The following is an 18,803-nucleotide window of genomic DNA, read 5'->3' as shown; positions in this document are numbered from 1 at the left end:
GTGGGCAATGAGGCTCCTCGGAAGACCTCTCAGTGGAAAATGGACACTATCAGCTTGATCCCAGGCTGGAAATGCTTTTTTTTCCTGGGTCTGTCTGGACCAGAGGAGATGAAGAGATTCTGCCAGCTGGGTTTCCTCCGAGCACCAGACCTCTCAGGAGGCATGAATGCGTCAGTCCTGGCTCTGCCTCAGTCTCCCCCCATCAGCAACACTGCTGGCCCAGGCCTGCCTTAGCATGAGGGACACAGGAACAAAGTAACTCTGAGCATGCCAGGTGCTGCTTTTGAGAAGACTGTTTCTGTTGCAGCATGAATCTTTTTCTTTATTAACATGAGAGACAATGATGGGCCATGGTGGGAAACTCTTACAGTGGGAGGGGGAATGGTTGGAGCTAAGAACCTCCAATTAATGGCCTCAGTTTTTGAATCTGGGAAGTGGGGCTAAAAATGAATGTGTCTGGGAAATGCAGAGGGTTGGGATGGGGCGCTTTCCTTATCCCAACAGGGCTGATCCCCTTGTTGGGCTTGGAGTCCTTCCCCTCAGTCAAATTCCAGCCAAGCCCTCATCCCCCCAACAAAGGAAGTCCTTGATTCTGAAACCAAGTTGATGGTGGACCGCAGGATAATAGAAGGGAACTCAGCTTTTGGGGTAACAAAAAATTCTAGTTGCATCCACCAGGAAATGGAGGCTTGTATAAACAGTGTTACATGGCAGAGGGTGGGCTGACTATTCTCAAACACTCTTTCTCACTGTCCACCCTCTGAGATATTTATTTTATCCCATAGACAAACACTGCAAACATGTATTTCACACACAGGAATGGGGTAGATGGAATCCTTTATGGGCTAGATTGTTCATCTGAGCCCCCAAAGTATAGCTCACGCTTGTTAGTGAGATGAAAGTCTTCAAATTGTTGAGGCCACAGAACCATTAAATATTAACCGCATAACCATTCTGCCCATTAAATTAATTTATGGAGTAACAGAAAAGCCTTTGGAACCCCTCTTGATAGACAGCGGCCCTCAAGAGCCACATAAAACAATCAGCCAACTGGGGCTCGGTAAAATTTCCGTGACGCTCATCCAATCTGCTCCATATATGTTTAAAATTAACACTGAGATCTGGGCTGTGAAACTGCCATTGGGTGAAGGTACTGGCTGGCGAGCGAAGACAGGGAGCCCGAAGTCTAGGAGAGTCCACTGCCCTGTCAGACTTTCCATATCTGAGTCCTGGCAGGGCAGCTGGCTATGCCGTGCACAAAGCCAGCTTCACAATCTTGGGCGCACTTGAATCCCCAGCAAATCCCAGACTCTGAGCCCATGCTGTCTAGCAGGTCCAAAGAAGATTCTGGCCAGCCAAGCAGAGCTGCCTAGGCAAGTAGCGGAAATCAAACTCTAGAGGTTCTGAGTAGCATGTCCAAGGACAGGTGGAAGCAAGGCAGGGCTGGCCGTGGAGCGGACTGCACGTGGCTCTGACTGTGCAGCAGGCTGGGGAGGGGCAGTGATACTGAGTGAAAGGCTGGACCCTGAGGGGCACAGACGGGACGACTGTGCGGCAGGGCTGTGACCTACAATGCCGGAGGGCAGTGACCACGGACTGCACTGGACTTTATCACCAATGATCATTCCAAGGTCATCCCAAGGTCTCAGACAATCGGACCACAGATCCCAGCTTTCAAGTTCAGCAGAATTAAAGGTCACTTCTGCACTGCCCCACCCCCCTCTGCCATTCTCAGAGTAAATTACCCTCTCCAAGCTGCCTGGCTGCCTGGTGAACCCATGACATTGCTCTTGTTGCCTGGCTCTGAGCAGCTCTCATCTATGCTAATTAGGTTAGGGGGCCCCCTCTTAATGGTTGCAGACCCCACTTAATGGTTTCCTAGCCACCAGTAGCACCACTGGGTCCCCAGAGTTCTCATCCTGACTTAGGAGTCCTGTTCAAAGCTTGATCCCAGGAGATAAGATGTTATCACTTTCTTGCTCCAGACAACCCAGGAGACAGCCTTTCCACAGAGCCCAACTGCAAATGCCCCGGGCTCCACCGGCTCAGGGAGGCCATGGCTGATGTAAAAAATAGGTCCCAGTGGCAAGAGGCTTCCTCCTGCCCTGTGCCCTTCCTCAAATAGCTCTGCCCATTTGTTTAACTGCTTGAGAGAGGAATAAAGAGAAATAAAAGCGCGGGCCGCAGCCATCAATTTAACTGGAATTGGAGATTGCCCTTAAAAGAGAAAAATGGATATTGATCTGAGGAAGAGAAACTTCTTGCTTAAGGAAATTCATCATCAGGGCATCCTTTTACCTTAAGGCAGAAAAAGTGACCAAGCATAATTTGCACAGCCACAAAATTCAAACTTAGGATAAGGAAGAATATTTGGGAGTGCTTGCTTCTCTGTCGTCTTGGGAACACAGTTACTAAATTGAGCAACTAGATTCTTATTTAAATATTTTATTATTGACAAGTATTCCAAATTACAAAATATTTATGCAGAAAGGAGGCTTATGGTAACAACTCCATGTAGGGACAGAACATTTCAGAAGTTACAAACACCGAGAGATACACTCTCCTGCTCAACCCCTTCATGAACCCCGTGAGACAGTTATTTTTACCCCCCATCTTACAGATCAGGAAACGAGCTCAGAGAGGTATAGCAACTTGCCAGGGTCAATAGCTAGTCAGTGGGCCACTGGGATTCAACCCCAGCTCTTCTCACTCTAATACCAGCACTCACAACAAAACGTTATCCTCCACTTGCTTCTCCTCAAGATTCTTGAGTCAGACTTCACAATAGTTTTCACTTAACTAGGAAATTCCATCTCCATTAAAAGCCAGTAGTGCCCGATGATAACATTAAACTGTTTGGGTGTTGTAATAATAATAACAAAAAGCCAGCATCCATCAAATGCTTCCTCTGTGCAGACACTCTGCGCTGCTGCCTTGCGCCTGTCCGATCCCTGCATCCTCAAGGCTACACTCTTCGAGGTACCAGTCTCCTTGCCGTTGGACAAGCATAGAAACTGAGGCTCCGGGAAGTTCAGCAAGTTGCCCGAGTTCACACAGCCAGCAGGCATTCAAACCCAGGTGGTCTGGCCATCTAGAGGCCATGTTCCAAGGCTACCGAAGTGGCAGCCTCGCGTCCTCACTGCAGGGTCCTAGGCTCTGGACAAAGTAGAGAGACAAATGGGCTCTGCTTCACGACCCTGCTGTCACTGCCTGTCCGTTTCTGGGCTTTGGCTGTTCTAACGTACGTACATACGTGTGTGTGTGTGTCTGTGTAGTGAGTGTTTTCATCTATAAAGATATGTACATGAGCATCTGTATCTACCAAGACTTCTGCGTATAAACAAATATGCATTTCAGATGATATTGAACCCGAGACTGATTTCAAAATGTCCCAAAGAGAATTCAAAGAAAGAGTTCTCCTGTATCCAGCAAGATGCCACACACGAAATCCTTTCAGCGGAGGTCCCTGCACAGAGCTCCCAAGCTGGTGGAAGTGATTTAAAGGAGTGTTTTGTAAACATGGACGCATCCTGAAAGGAGTAGAGCCCACAGCCCTTGTGCCCCAGAGGCAGTCTAGTCCTGGGGTGCCCCTCCCTGAGGGACACCCACACCCACCCCTCTGGCCAGGAAACACTGGGCCTCAGGATGCACTTGCTAAACCGCAACAAAGAGTTTTGAATGGACAACCCTCCTTTTTAGATACGCAGAATCTCTGGCAGGTGGACCACCCCTCCCCAGCCTCAGACACCCTCTTACCCGGCAGTACTCATCGATGGGTTTCAGCCTCTTCACAGCTACATCCCGGATGTGGCTCCTCCGGAAGAGGATTTTGCCTGGAAGAAGAGATGCTTATGAGCTGGGTGATTCTGGGTGAAGCTGCCATAGGAACCTGGAACCCCACGTTCCCTCTCCCTCAGCTTCTCAGCGTCTTAGCTGGCCACCAAACGCCCCCACCTCCGCCCGCTGCCAAGGAAACAAGAGAGGAGTGGTCACCTCTCCCTGGGGGCAGGAGGCGCCCCAGGCTGAGGGTCCAGGACCTCTGGGGCAGGTGAGGAGCCCCAGAGGCTGCCATCTTGGCCAAATCACCTTGTCTGGGTCTAATGGCAGGATCCATGCCCTGACGTGGGTGCGGCTCTCAAGTGACCTCACAAATAAATACAAAGGGTGGCCCAGCCCACACGCTGTGCTTTGTTTTCAGGCCCATCCCTCCTTGAGAAATCTGCCTTCCTTCTTGCCAGCCAGGCAGGAATTCCTATTCTTAGCTTAGGTGGGTGGCTATTTCCAGGGCAGGCACAGGCCAGTACCAGGAAGAGTGGCTACCCCAGCCCAGTGGACCCCTCAGCTGGGCTGGTAGATCCCTCTACAAGTATGGGCAAGGCTTCTGGGAAATGCCAGCTCCCAAACCTTCTCTACTGGTTACACTTAGAATCTGAACTCCTCGGTCTGACGCGTAGTGGCCATCAATGTCCAGGTCAGTGCCTCCTTTTTAGAAGACTTCCTTGATTGCCGAGCTGAGAGTAATTACCCTTTTTCCAGACTACCTACACATTTTGTCCAGTCCTAAGACACATACCACATTCTGCCATGTATTGCTGACATTCGTGAGCCCCCTCTACCAGGGGCCTGTCTGACTCATCTTAGGGCCCAAAGAGCCCAGCATATGGCGAGGGGCTCACCTCACGGCTTTAACAGGCATCTGTTGTCCCAAGACCACCCAGTTCCCCTCTGGAGAGCCTCCTTCCTCCATTTCTAACCGTGTGATTCAGACGGAGCTGACAACACTCCCTGTCAACAATGGGAGGCATGTGACCCAGTCTAGCTACCCAGAGTCACAGTGACTGGCTCAGAGATGGGCAAGAGGACAGGATCTGGACCAATGCGGGTCGGCCCTGAGACCTCTGCTGGTGTCCTCTTCCTCCCAATGTTTGCTCCCACACTTGCGAAGCTGGCGGGATGAAGGCCTGGAGCTCCTGGTGACCATCTCTATCATTGCCTGAGATGGAAACAGACCAAGAGAAAGGATCTGAGCCTGGGACAGAGCTGGTGCTCAATAATTTTCCCTTTTCTTTCCTCTTTTTTGTGGCTGTACCATGTGTCTTATGGGGTCTTTGTTCTCCAACCAGGGATTGAACCTGTGCCCTCAGCAGTGAAAGCGTGGAGTCCTAACCACTGGACCACCAGAGAATTCCCTCAGTAAATGTTTCTTGAATGACTGAAAAGCAGAGCCAAGAGATGGTGAAGGGCAGACCCATTTGACATCATTTGAGCCGCTGTACCCAGGGTCTACCTGGGACTTTTCACTTACATAAAATAATTTTTTTAAAATCGAAACTTGTTGCAGACGCATTTTAATCACTTGCATCTCACTTAGGAGTCCCAAATGAGACGATTCCCGTTGCAAGTGAACAAATATGTAGGCTGCATGTTAGGATACTTGAGCTTCCTCTCTCATTACCCTTTGGTCACTAAGTTGTGCCTGACTCTTTTGCGACCTCAAGGACTGCAGCCCACCAGGCTCCTCTGTCCATGGGACTTTCCCAAGCAAGAATACTGCAGTAGTTGTCATTTCCTCCTCCGGGGGGATCTTCCCGACCCAGGGATCGAACCCGCATCTCCTGCTTGGCAGGCAGACTCTTTACCACTGAGTCACCAAGCACGGGCATGGTGTTGGTCTAGGCTGCCTCCCCAGAAGTAGACCCAGAGATGAGGAAGTGAGTGCAAGTTGTGTGTTTGGGAAGTGATCTTGGGAATTAAGGCAGGTCAGGTAAGGAAGAGTCACCCTGCCAGTTAATCATCCGATGGCGGCAGCTCAGGTCTGTTGAGGAACTCGAGGCGCATGTAGAATGCACTGCAGAGGTATCCTCGACGAGGGCGAGGAGACTGGGGTGTTTACCGCCAACCCCCTGCTTGTCTGAGCTTCTGAGAGCACTGCTTCACAGGTGCTCCTGGCCGAGGATGTTCCCATGGCTAGAACAAAGCTCCCAGTTGCCCCGTGAGCAGACTCTGGCAGGCAGAGCGGGATGGAAAGGGGCCCTGGGGCCCCTGGAAGCAGCTGCGACAGTGCTCCCTGACTTCCCTGTCACCACAGGTACTGGTCACCAGCCCTTTCCAGCCAGACTGCCGAGCACCTAACTCAGTAAGTCGCGTGTGACTTCTTGCTCATTTGCGTCCCTCACCCCTCCACACTCAGCGGCCACCGGAGGCCCTCCAGCGGCTGGTTCCTCCTGTTTCACCACACCTGCACTGAGCACAAGGCTGTGCATACAGCAGGCGTCCAATAGGCACTGTTGATCCACGCACCTCCCTCCCTCTCTCAGATGCTCCCTCAAGCTCCCCTTCCTCCCTTTCTCACAAAGCCTGGTAGAGGGGCCGCGTCCCGGGCAGAGAGGCGACTGTGCAGGCTGGACGGTGTCATCAAGATAAATGGGCTCCTCCATGTGCTCCTTTTGAAAGGAGATAAAATGCGATTTATCAACACATGAGAGACGACCGTCTTTCCTTGGGGGAAGTTGGCACAGAGTTGGTGTTCCTGGCCTCTTCGTCTCCTACCCTTTTTTTGGTTGCCTGTCGCTCTGCTGCCTGAGGGCCATAGGAGTACAGCCAAAGGGATGGCGTGTGAGATAAACACGAGGTGGGAGGAGACCCACTCTCCGGACCTATGAAATGACAGGCGGCCCTGGGCAGGGTTCTGGGCCGGTTAGCTGTCAGGAGCTGGAGGCCACACAGGCTCAGTGACACCAGCAGCCCAACGGTATCTCACAAGCACCTGGGGCACTTGCTGGGAGGTAGGGCACCTGGAGGGGGCAGGGACTGGAGTTGGGGGCAGGGTGGCCCCCAGACCTGGCTCCGCTCTGCTGATCCACTCTCCAAAAGTAGCACTCCTCCTCTTTCTCATCCTATCGCAGGACAAAAAATAAGTGGAGAGATGGGGAAATAAACTAGGTCCCTCTTCTAGGCCTCCATCTCAGGGCTGGCCAAGCCTATGACTGGGTTTGGTGTATATATATATATATATCTGGGTTTGGTATATATATATCTGAGATATACAGATACAGATATAGACATAGATAGATCAGATAGGACCTGATCCAGTTGCTGAGACAGAACTAGCAAAACAAATAAATAGTTAAGGGACAATTAAGGCCTCCAGATGTGCAGAAACTTAGAAGAGAGGGCTGGGGTAGCAGAGACAAGGAGGGTGCTGGGATGGCTCCTCACCCTACCTTGCCCCTCAAGCCCACCCTCTGCAGTCATGCGTCCAGGCTGGACACCTCCCATCTCCCTCCTAAGGCTCGTGGGTCTGTTGCTCAGGTATAAAGTCAGAGAAGAATCTCTGTACAAGCCATTTCCCAGTCGAGTTTTTGGACTCCCAACAGGGCTTCCCTCCTTCTCACTGAAATCCTGACCGAGCACCGTCTTCTTTCCTTGGGGCCTTGGCACGGGCTGCTGGGAGTGGGGGAGGGTGGGGGAGGGATGGCAGATCTGGAAGGGACTCTACGGTCTTGATTTCTCTGTTAGGAATCCAAACCACACTTGGAAGGCCAAACCAGTGACCATATTAAAAGGGAGAGAAAGAGAAAGGAGGAGGAGGAACATCCCCATTAAGGAAGCCGGGGCCACGGGGCATTAAAGGCCTCTTGTAAATGTAATTCAGCCCGTTTACAGCAAGGCCAGGAGAGGCCCCTGCCAGAGCCTTCAAAGCCAGGCAGATGCAGCCCCAGAAATATGATAAGCATAGTAAGGAAGATTACACCCAGGACCTGAGACAGACCTCAGGATTAACTCATTCCTGAAAGCAGAGGAGAGAGCCGTTGAGCCCAGCACGGCCTGAGCCTGTGAGTGGAGGCCCCTCTTCCTGCCACTCTGGGCTGGGCCAAGAGGGTGAGGGGCACTCGGCTGGAGTCCTGGGTTCAAGTCCTGCCGGAGCCGCAGGCTGGCTGTGTGACCCTCCACACTGGGCCTGTGCATTCTCATCTGGAGACTGAAGGGCCAGGCCTTGGTGGCTGCTCCCTTCACAGTCCTAAGATGCACGTGGAGGTGGGGTCGTTGAGGGGTCAGGCATGGGCTAAAAGTTTTCCATTGGGTTCTTTGACCTAATCCTCACCACTTTATTTTTAAATTTTTCTTGTAAGGTTTTTTGATATGGACCAGTTTTTTAAAGTCTTTATTGAATCTGTTACAATATTGCTTCTGTTTTATGTTGTTGTTGGTTTTTGACTGTGAGGAATATGGGATCTTAGCTGCCTGACCAGGGATCGAACGCATACCTGCTGCACTGGAAGATGAAGTCTGAACTGCTGGACCGCCAGGCGAGTCCCCGTACCACGACTTTATTAAAGCAGCTGCTTTTACTATCCCCACTCTGCCCAGGAGGCAGTGGTGGCTCAGAGAGGTTGAAGGACGTGTCCTAAGTCACACAGCTATTAAGTGGCTGAGTTGGGATTTCAACCTGGGGTTTTGGAGCTAAGATAGTGAGAGCAAGAGAGAAGGCAACAAATCTCCAAAGAATTCCTTGGGCTCAGATCATGTAAGGCAGTGAGAGCCACTGAGGATGTTCTTGCGTGTGTGACGGGAGTGTGATTCACATCTCCTCCACACCAGGTACTGGGCTGGTGATCTGGGGGCTGAGTTGGGAATGAAGCAAGCAATGAACAAGCACCGACTGCGGAGGACGCCCCACGCCACAGGGGTCTCTGCTGACCAGACACAAGCGAATGAATGAATGAGTGGTCAGAGCGAGCAGAGCGAGCAAGGGTATGAACACAAGGACAAATGGACCAATGAGGCAGGGAAGGAGAGGGGGCCCAGTGTCTAGTGGACTTGGGGAGGAAGAGCTCCCTGAAACGGCAAACCTCCCTGTCCTTTAAGGAGCCCTTAATGCCCCACCCCCATCCCCAGCCTGGCTGAGCAGGTGCCAGCCCAGTGGGAACAGGGGGATGCCCACCCTCATAAGCAGGAGGGCATCACATGGGGGAGGCCAGCTCTGCCTAACCCCCCATCCTCTGCAATCTGGCCTGACCTTCTCACCACAAGTGTCCACTCTGTGCAGGGACACACAGGTGGGCACTGACTCAGGAGGTCCCTGCATTTAGGTGGCAGAGTGTTTCTCCCTCCCACACAGGATACCAGGCACCTAATGAAGGATCTTAGTGGCACTTGAGGGGTCTTAGTAGTTGGCATTTGCTTCTAAAGAATGAATTATTTCGAGAAGGAGAGAGATGAGGACATGGCTCCTTCTCACTGGCAGGGAGAAGTGGTTAAAGAAAGGACTGAAACTTCGGAGAGCTGTTAACCCCAAGTTCCTCCTTGTAAAGTGTGGTATCCACAGGGATTCCTTGAGCAGGAGTTGGGGGTTCAGGCACACAGGAAGAGCAGAAACACCAGTCACAGCACCCATGGCGAGGGATCCTCCACTCTAGCCGTGAAGAGCCTGCGGGAAACTCCACGAACCAGGCAGGTGTTCTGACAAATGGGCAAGTACCCACTGCACGGGGGTAATAAGGGCTACTGGCTACAGGGGAAATAGGAGAGGGCTGGCCTCGTGTGGTCTGTCCAGGCTGACCTATTCTTGGCAGCCCCTCCTCTTCAAAATCCACAGCATATATGCATGCATGAATATACCCTCATATAACTCCCTCTTTCTTGCTATTTTTGCTATCTCAAATGCCATCCATCCACCCATCCCTCCTTCCAACCATCCATCCATCCATCACTGTCTCGATGGCGGTCCTGCTCCACTGATAACAGATGGGGGAGGCCCTGCTCTCAAGGTGTTTAGCTTCTAGGAGGGGAGGGGATGTGTACAGAAGGGATATAATCTCTGATTTCCATGGAGACTGAGGAGGAGAAGAGCCAGCCACACAAAGCTCTGCGGCAAGAGGGCTCAGGCAGAGGCAAACACAGAGCAAAGATGAAAGATGGAAAAGAAGCCATGTAGGAGTCTTACAAGCCACAGAAAGGGGTCTGGTTTTCTTGGGCCTGCTGACCCAAATCCCTCCCTATATAAGGCTCAATTTCTATCATCTAAGGCCTTCTCCAGGAAGCCTTTCTTGAATGCCTGCCTCGCCCTCCTCTACCAGCCTCCTGGACCGCTGGCAGTCACCCCACTGTTGCCCTCCCCTCCTGGTGTCATGGGGAATTTGCGAGGGACCCCCTCACCTTTCCAGGGGTCCCTGATGCACAGGCCAGCTCCCCGCAGCCACCCTGCCCTCCGAGGACACAGGTGCTCCCAGCCCTCTCTCTTCAGTGCAACCCAGAGGGCTGGGGCATCAGAGGGACTTGCTTAAATTACAGGGAGACCACCGGAGGCCCCAAGGTTCACAGACGTCAGGACACAGAGTCCTCATTTTCCACGAACACCACTCCTGCCTGTCTAATTGGATCTGAAGACAAAAAGCCAAGGAGAGTGATTCAGGCTCCCAGGGCTGCCAAAGTAAATGACCACAAACAACAGAAATGTGTTCTATCCCAGTTATGAGGCCAGAAGTCTGAAATCAAAGTGTCAGCAGGGCTGCGCTCCCCCTGCAGGCTCTAGAGAACAGTCCTTCCTTGACTCTCCCAGCTCCTGGTGCCCTAGGTGTTTCTTGGTTCGCAGCAACATCACTCCAGTCTGTGCCTGAGCCTATGTCTCAAACCTCCCTCTGCCTTTCTCTTGTAAGGACACCTGTCTTTCGGATTCAGCTCAGTTCAGTTCAGTCGCTCAGTCGTGTCTGACTCTTTGCGACCCCATGAGTCGCAGCACGCCAGGCCTCCCTGTCCATCACCAACTCCAGGAGTCTGCCCAAACCCATGTCCATTGAGTCGGTGATGCCATCCAGCCATCTCATTCTCTGTTGTCCCCTTCTCCTCCTGCCCCCAATCCTTCCCAGCATCAGGGTCTTTTCCAATGAGTCAACTCTTCGCATGAGGTGGCCAAAGTACTGGAGTTTCAGCTTCAACATCAGTCCTTCCAATGAATGCCTAGGACTGATCTCCTTTAGGATTTAGCGCCCATCTTAAATTCAGGATGACCCCATGTCAGGATCCTCAACTTAATTACATCTGCAAAGACCCATTTCCCAACTAAGGTTATGTTCACAGGTTCCAAGGACACAGGTTGTGGACACATCTTTTGAGGGCCACTCTTCAACCCACTTACAAGGCTTATGGGAGAGTCCACAGGGCTGACCAGACATTTTAGAGAGTCTTGGATACCTACTTGGATTGTAATCATCCTGAGGTCAGGCATGACTTTCTCTACTCCCTTTATCCCTGGCAATACCTGGCATGGAGCTGGGTGTAATGAATGTAGGTGTTGCCTGATACCCTTAGGAGGGATGGGGCAGTGTCTGAAGAGAGGAGGTCAAGGGTCTTTGGAACCTAAAATGGGAGAGACAAACTGCTAGTATCTGCAAGCTCGGTGAATGGGGGACAGGGGTCCTCTGGCTCTGTAGGCTGGTGTGGTAACCTGGGGAGAAGCAACCAATTTCTCAGAGCAATTGGAGGAAAGAAGATGTGACGGTTACTAGCGGGACTCCCCACCCTCCCCAAAATGCCAGGTATGAATGTTTGCGCCCCTCAAAATTCATGCTGAAACCCTAACGCCCACCGTGATGGTAATTAGGAGGTGGGGCCTGTGGGAGGTGACGAGGTCATGAGGGTGGAGCGTTCATGAACGGGATTAGTGCCCTTATAAAGGGGGCCCCGCAGAGCTAGCCCTTCTGACATGTGAGATGCAGAGAGAAGTCTGCAGCCTGGAAGAGGGCCCTCACCCGACCATGCTGGAGCCCTGATCTCAGACTTCTGGCCTCTAGAACTGTGAGAAATCAATTTCTGTTGTTTACAAGCCACTCCTGTGGTATTTTGTGATAACAGCCTGAACAGATAAGACAGGGTGACGAGACACAGGCAATGCCTATGCAGAGGAAAAGGGAATAATTAATCTTCTACTCCCCCAGCTCTCTGCAGGCTCACGACCTGGCATGGATCCTTGGGTGAAGTGGGGCAGGGCAGCAAACGAACCCTGTGTCCGACTGCCCGGCTTGGGTGCCTTGCACGGCGGTGGCACTGACAGATTGATGGAGACAGACGCTCTTAAGTAAAAAGCCTTGGGCGGAGGAGGACCGAGAGAACCTAATGCCTGAACCTGATGCCTGAACCTGCTCAGGGCTCTGCCTTCACCACGAAAAACAACAACAAAAAACACCCCTCTTCATTTTCATGCCTTCAGTTTCAAAGGGGCTGATACTACTAACCCCCAACTCCAGGAGTAACCCTAGGGGGCAGGGACCCAAACTGCTCCAGGGAGAATCAGCCTGGGAATTCATTAATCATTCAGACCTGAGTACAAAGAGGCATCAGCTTTTTACTGGACAACAGGGTCTGGTTAGGGGAGAGAATACAGAGGCCTGAAGGAAGGGAACACAACACGTGGAGGGGAAGAGAATGGAGAAACAAGGTCAGCCTTTGCCGGCTCCCCAGGTTTCTGCAAGCTGGTTCTGCCCTCGATGCTCAGCTGTTTGCTGACTGCAGCGGGAAGGCAGGCCCCTGCTTGTCTCTCCAGAGCTACCCCTAAAGCCAGCGTGCTGTCTCTGATCTGCTGCAGTCTGGGGACACCACCGGCTCACACCTGCTCTCAGCCTCTGATGTGGCCGAGACGATAGCCCCATTCTCTGCGGCCTTCTGCCCGACTCAGTCTGCACTCTGCCCCCAAGCCTGCTTCTTACATGCTACACCTGGCCTTGCTTGCCCTCGACCCAGACCAGTAGAGACAAAGGGCCCTGTGGGCTGGGGGAAGGCTGGGGTGAAGCCCAGATGCTGAGGCTGGAAGCAGTAAGCACACACAACTTCTGCAAGGACCTGGTCCCACTGGGGAAGGTCCATAGCCCAGGGGATCCTGACTCCACGCCCTGAGTTCTGGCTCCCACGAATCTCTCTCTTCCAAATCCATGCCAAGATCCCACCTTGGCTTAAAGTCTAGCATGGTAAGCATTCGTGGGTTTTGCCTGTCAGAATTTGTGCCCAAGTTTTCTTTGGAGGAATAATTTCTCCTTCATTCTCCGTCTGTTTTTAGGAAGGCTCATCCTACCCTAAACTCCTGGAGTTACCAATTAGTATAGTCCAGCCATGGGCATGTGACCCAAGTTGGTCGAGTGAGAATCAGAATGGGACTTTGGTGGAACCACCAGAAAGAGAAGTGTTCCTTCTACAGGGGCTGCTAACTCATCAACTGTAAGTCCCAAATCGCTAGGAAGCATCTTTGCTTCCTAGTGGTGGCCCACTTCCCCATCACCATTTGGGGAAAGCCTGAGAATGAAGTCACCAGAGAAGAAAGCGAAGCTGAGAGCTAGAGAGACCCAGCCATGCCTGAAGCCATTACCCCTGAGGTTTCCAGCTAGGTGAGTCAATAAATTTCCACTTTTTTCTTAAACCAGATGGAGATGGGTCTAGTCCTTGTCACCAGGAGGCTCCTTTTTCAGGTGGGTCAAAAAGTTCATGTCAGTTTTTCTGTAACATCTTATGAAAAAAAGCCCACATGAATTTTTGGCCAACCCAATACATCTAGTTCTTTACATCATTTCAATACATCCAGCTCACACAACGTTTACTATTGTGTGATATGAGACAGTCACAACCTAATTGAATCTCAGTCTCCTCAAACTGCAAAAGGGGCACAGTAATGTCTAACTCAAAGGATTATCATGAGGAATCAATGAACAAGTGTATTAAAGCATTTGATGTGGAGCCCAGCCCATAATAAATGTTGAACAAATGGGATCTCTTATGAGCCGACAAGTCCAGGTCAAGGAGGTGTGGGGCTGGGTGGGGCGGGGCTGGGGGCACCACCTGGCCCGGCCCACTCCTCACTGGGCACGTGGGGTTCCAGCACCGCAGCCTTTCTTGTGCACCCTTCCACCTGGTTTCCCCACCCAAGGCCGAACGCTAACTCCCTTCAGCCTGTAGAACCTTTCCTGATTCAAGCCCTGCCCCCTAAACACACCGTGTTTCCCCCATGGCTCCCATTTCTCCTCTTCCTCCATCCACCCGATTCAAAGAGCAGAGAGCGTGACACAATGGAGGCAAGATTACTCACTCCATCCGCCCACCTTGGGCACTCTGGGATGACTCACACAGGTGCGGCTGCCCCTCAGCATTCTCCGCTCCCGGTTCCACACACTCAGGGAAACGGAGTTACAAAACTCCACTGGGGTTTTGTCACCGAGAAAAACCTTAACCCTCCTGCAGCCGCAGCACGCTTACAGTAAGAACCGGCACACCAAGGAGGGAACAGCCATCTCCCAAGTTCTGGCATGGAAGCGCCCACTCCCATTGCAGTCCAGGCCGAAGGGAACAAAATCTTCCACTCCTCCACCCTCAGTGGGGCCGGAGGCGGGGGGTGGTTTCTGGGTGTCTGCCAGAAAGCAAGAACCAAGTCCTGGAGTAGCAGAGGTTTTAACGTGTCTTTACTGAACCAAATGGAATTGAAGGTTTTTGGAATGGTTTTACAGAGTTATGGGACCAGAACAACTTTTTTCTTTATTTTCTATAAGAAAGAGCTTTTGGGGAAGGGAAACATAAGGGTTGCAAAGAGCTGGACACAACTGAAGCGACTTAGTATGCACACATAATATACATACAGCAAAGTGCATATGCATGTATAAAACTCAATGAATTTCACAAACTGAACCCACCAATGTAACCAGAACCTAGGCCAAGAAATGGAGAAGAACATCATGGCACAGGAACAGACTTCAAGTGTGGGTTTTTTGGTACTTCGGGGCTGGCATGGATGTTAGACCTCTGGACTGGCATGGATGTTAGACCTCTGGACTAACAGGGTGGGTCATATCTGTTGCAGAGAGGGGACACTAACACATTTATTGATTTTAGTGATATTTAATTTTATTTAAAATTACATGCTTTATCATTTAGTTCAAGTTGCAACAAATTTAAATGCACAGTGAATGTAGATCCCTGATATGAGGGAAGTGTGAAACATGAACGTTTGATTTGTCAATTGGCGTTAATTAGACAAGGAATAAATTACCTACAAGCTTAGCTATGGGAAGAACAGTGGAGTTAGAAACAAAGCCTTTGAATTTGCTGACTTGTTCTCCCTTGAGTTGGAGAATACCCAGGGTAGTCTTTAGCCCTGACACAGGCTGGAGATATTTCATGAGCTATAAGGTCTTATTTTATTTATTTATTTGACAGCGCCAGGTCTTAATTGTGGCATATGGGATCTTTAGTTTGTGGTATGTGGGTACAGGCTCCCTGCATTGGGAGCTCGGAGTTTTAGCCACTGGACTGCCAGGGAAGTCCCTGTAAGAACTTAGTTTAGAGAAGCTCAGTCTTATGAATTGCCTGTAAGGTAGCCGGCATCTAAGGATTTCCAGCAGATATCAGCTCAGAATGGCACTGTGGGTTGGCAGAGAATGTGGGCTGCCTCAGCTTGACTCTGGGAGGAGAGAGAACATTGCAAGGTGGCCCTGAGCCTCAGGGAAGGAAGAGGTTTTGTATTAAATATAATAGCATTTAAAGTGGCCACGCGGAGAACAAATGTCACTTGGGTGCCGCTGAGGTTCCTCAGAGCGCAGGCTATGGCCTCATGCAGAGCTGAGCTTGGACAGGGCTGGGCGCACCCTGGCAGGTACTCGGTAAACCATGCAATACTTACTCCAGTTGGGGGACAGGTGCCAAGGCCGAGGGCACCAGCCTTCCCAGCCACGCACGGTCACACACATCTGGTTTCACCTTTCAGCTGTATTTTTCTATTCTTGGTCTAGTGGAAACATTGAGAGAAACTAAAAATCTAGGACTGTTGAACTGCCAGCAGCAGGATCGGGGTGTGGGTTGTACAGTTCAGGGGCCCAAGGTCTTTAAAATGTCTGTGTCCCAGGCACCTTCAGCTGCCTGAACATCAGGTTCTCATTTGGCAAGTGGGGTCACAGGGCTGGGATGTGGACTGGAAGCAGCACTTGGCACGAACGCAGCACACGTGCTGAGCACACGGGAGGAGCGCCACGAGACACCTGCTGCCACAGAGAGACGAGGACGAGCCGTGATGTGTGGCTGATGGTCCCTGATCTTAAGGCTGCCTGATTTCCCATTCCACCCCTGCTCCTAGTCCTTTTCTCCACCCAGAAGCCCAAATATTTTTTTAAATGAAATCTTTCCTGGGACTTCCCTGGCGCTCCAGTGGTTGGGACACCACACTTACACGGCCAAAAGCGAGGGTTCAATCACTGGTTGGGGAACTAAGATCCCGCATGTCGCTTCCCAGCACACCGAGAATAAAATCTAAACTCCTCACTGCAACGGGCAGGATCTGACTCACGCCTCTCTCTCCATCTCATCTCCCCAGGCCAGCACCAGGCATTCGGGGATTTTAATTAGCACCACAAACACATCCAGAGCCTTCTCACCTCAGGCCTGAATGCCTGCCATTCCCTCTCCTGGGACAATCCCGCTGCCCTTCGTGTGGCGAACGCCTTCTATCCTTCGGGTCACCTCATTTTGAGGCCTTGGCAGACCATTCTGCCACCCTCTCCCAGGGGTTGACTGATTCTCTCCTAGATTTCACTGAGATTTGTAGTGATCTTGCCTCTTTACTTGCCTCTCTCAGTGAGATCCTATATGGAGTCTCCTTTACTAACTGTATCCTTAAGGCCCAGCCGAAGGACTGGCAGGCAGTGGCCCTTGGTTGACATTTGCTGCATAAGTATGAGTGTGTGTGTTGACACACCTTTGCTCCAGACTGTCTCTTATTTACACACACACACACACACACACACGTATACATAGCTCACCCCACACACACTGGGGCCTGCTGGACCAGACCAGGGCCGCAGCAGGGACAGACTCACCCTCCAGGATCCAGACAGAGTGGGGCCAGAGAGTGTGGTTAGCTCAGAGCCCAGCATCAGGGCCAGGCGGTCCCCCACTCTGTGTGGGTGTGGGTGCAGCAGGCGTGGTGGGCAGTGGCTCAGCACCCTCCCTCTGGGAGCCCGGGAATAAAGGGCCCTATTCAGCCGTGGCAGTCTCAGCTCCTCCCTGCCAGGGGAGGCTGCCCTCAGGAAAGAGGACGGTGGGACGCTGGGCAGTGCTTCCCAGCAGGCTCTCCCGGTGGCATGGCCCACAGCAGGGATGGAGGGTTTAGGGGGGAGCAGGCAGTCAGGGATCCAGGGCCTCTGGGGCTTGAAGAGCCAGAGCAGAAAGGCCCAGCCAGATGAGGAGGCTGTGGGGCAGGCCAGGGCAGTCCTGGTTCAGCGGGCAATGCTGAAAGGCCTGGTTCACTGTCGATGCTCTGAAATAGAGGAAAATCCCCAGGATGTGGAGGCCCGTTGGATAATTGCCCCATAACCACAAGCCTGGCTGTGCCAGCCCGAGGGGTTCTTGTCTGGCATTCTGGGGTGGACACTGTTCCCAAAGCTGGCTTTTCTTGAGTGCTGCCTCTGTTGGTAGAACTGAGCCCAGACAATCAACTCTCTTCACAACCTCCTACCAATATCCTCCTCGATTCTATCACCTTCTGCAACGAAGGTGAGGATGATATAAATAATAGGTCACATTCACTGAGTAGTTGGTGTGTACAAAGCACTGTGCTGGGTACTTTATATTTATTCACTTATTTGATCTTCACATCGACCTATGATCTAGGTAACTGGGTCCCATCTTACAGGTAGGTAAACTGAAGGTCAGCAAAGTTGAGTGGCCTGCCCAAGGTCACACAGCCAGTAAGTGGAACTGGGCGTGTCAGGCTCTCTGTCTTTGGCAGTCTGAAAGTCCCTGGCCTCTTAATTCTTTAGCTGTGTTCCTTCTTTTCCGTGCATGTTTCCCCAGGTGGTACATCCCAACCCTACTCCACCCCATAACCATGGGCACCGGCACCATTCACTCACTCACTAACCATTCAGCTTTCCCCGGCGTGTGTGTTGACTGTGGGCTGAGATGTGATGGTGAACAGTAGCACGTGGTCCCTGCCCTCACAGAGAACACGGTCGGGGTGGGTACTGTGCTGCAGTGCAATCAGTGATGATGGGGACATACAAGGAGGGAGACAGGCTGAAAGGTGATAGGAATGCACCAGGTTAAGGGTAGGGAAAAGAATGTTCCAGGAGGATGGGAATGTGAGCAAAGGGCCAGAGATAAAAGAAGCCAGCTAGGGTGAGCTCAGCGTGGCTGGCGGAATGAGAGAGAAAAAGAGTGTACATGTGAATGTGTGTGTGTGTGTGTCTGTGTATAAGTGTGTTGGGAGGGTATGAGATGTGATACTTGAACACACAATGGTAACAGGGGCTCAGTCACATGGACCACACAGCAGAGGAGAGCCACTGACGTCCTACGTTTCAGAAACACGCGTTCCTGAACTCTTATGGCCGCAGAGCACAGTTTACACCTGGGAAGACACAGTCCCCTTAGACCCTTCCGAAGCCCTTCTCCCTCAAGGGGGTAAAACCAGGAGGTCCTGCAGGTCACTGTGTCCAGCTCCCTCACTTTCTGAGGTCTAGGCTGTGCACAAGAGGACCATGTCTTGCTTGACTCCGCAGAGCAAGTTAGCAGCCAGGCTGGAACTCGGCAGGACTTGGGCTGGCAGCCTGGTTCCAGGGTGGACTTTGTAGTGTCAGCACTTAAAATTTACATTCTCCAGAGTCCCCAGCTCAGCTGTTTTTCTTACTTCCAATTTTTACCCCAATCCTAACCCAACAACAAGAGCTGCCAACATTGACACCATCTCACAGAACTGAGGACTCAAAGGAGCCTGTGGTAGTCTGCCTTCAAGGTGGTCCCCGGTGACTCTGGCCTCCTGGTCCTCACGCCTTATA

At 51.8% G+C, this 18,803-nt stretch overlaps 1 protein-coding gene across 3 annotated transcripts in view; it reads right to left on the bottom strand.

The window, feature by feature from the left end:
* The window catches only part of SH3PXD2A (SH3 and PX domains 2A), a 255,942-nt gene that overhangs the window by 122,325 nt on the left and 114,814 nt on the right, over positions 1-18,803 (bottom strand). For all 3 annotated transcript variants that reach the window (XM_018041254.1, XM_018041252.1, XM_018041253.1), the window contains exon 4: positions 3,757-3,833. In XM_018041254.1, the coding sequence (XP_017896743.1) occupies positions 3,757-3,833 (77 nt within the window). The remainder of the gene's footprint in view (positions 1-3,756; positions 3,834-18,803) is intronic.

This window comes from Capra hircus, chromosome 26 (assembly GCF_001704415.2).
Source record: "Capra hircus breed San Clemente chromosome 26, ASM170441v1, whole genome shotgun sequence".
Taxonomy (NCBI): domain Eukaryota; kingdom Metazoa; phylum Chordata; class Mammalia; order Artiodactyla; family Bovidae; genus Capra; species Capra hircus.
Note: the sequence above shows the minus strand (reverse complement) of the source record. Positions and strands in the feature narration are given on the sequence as shown.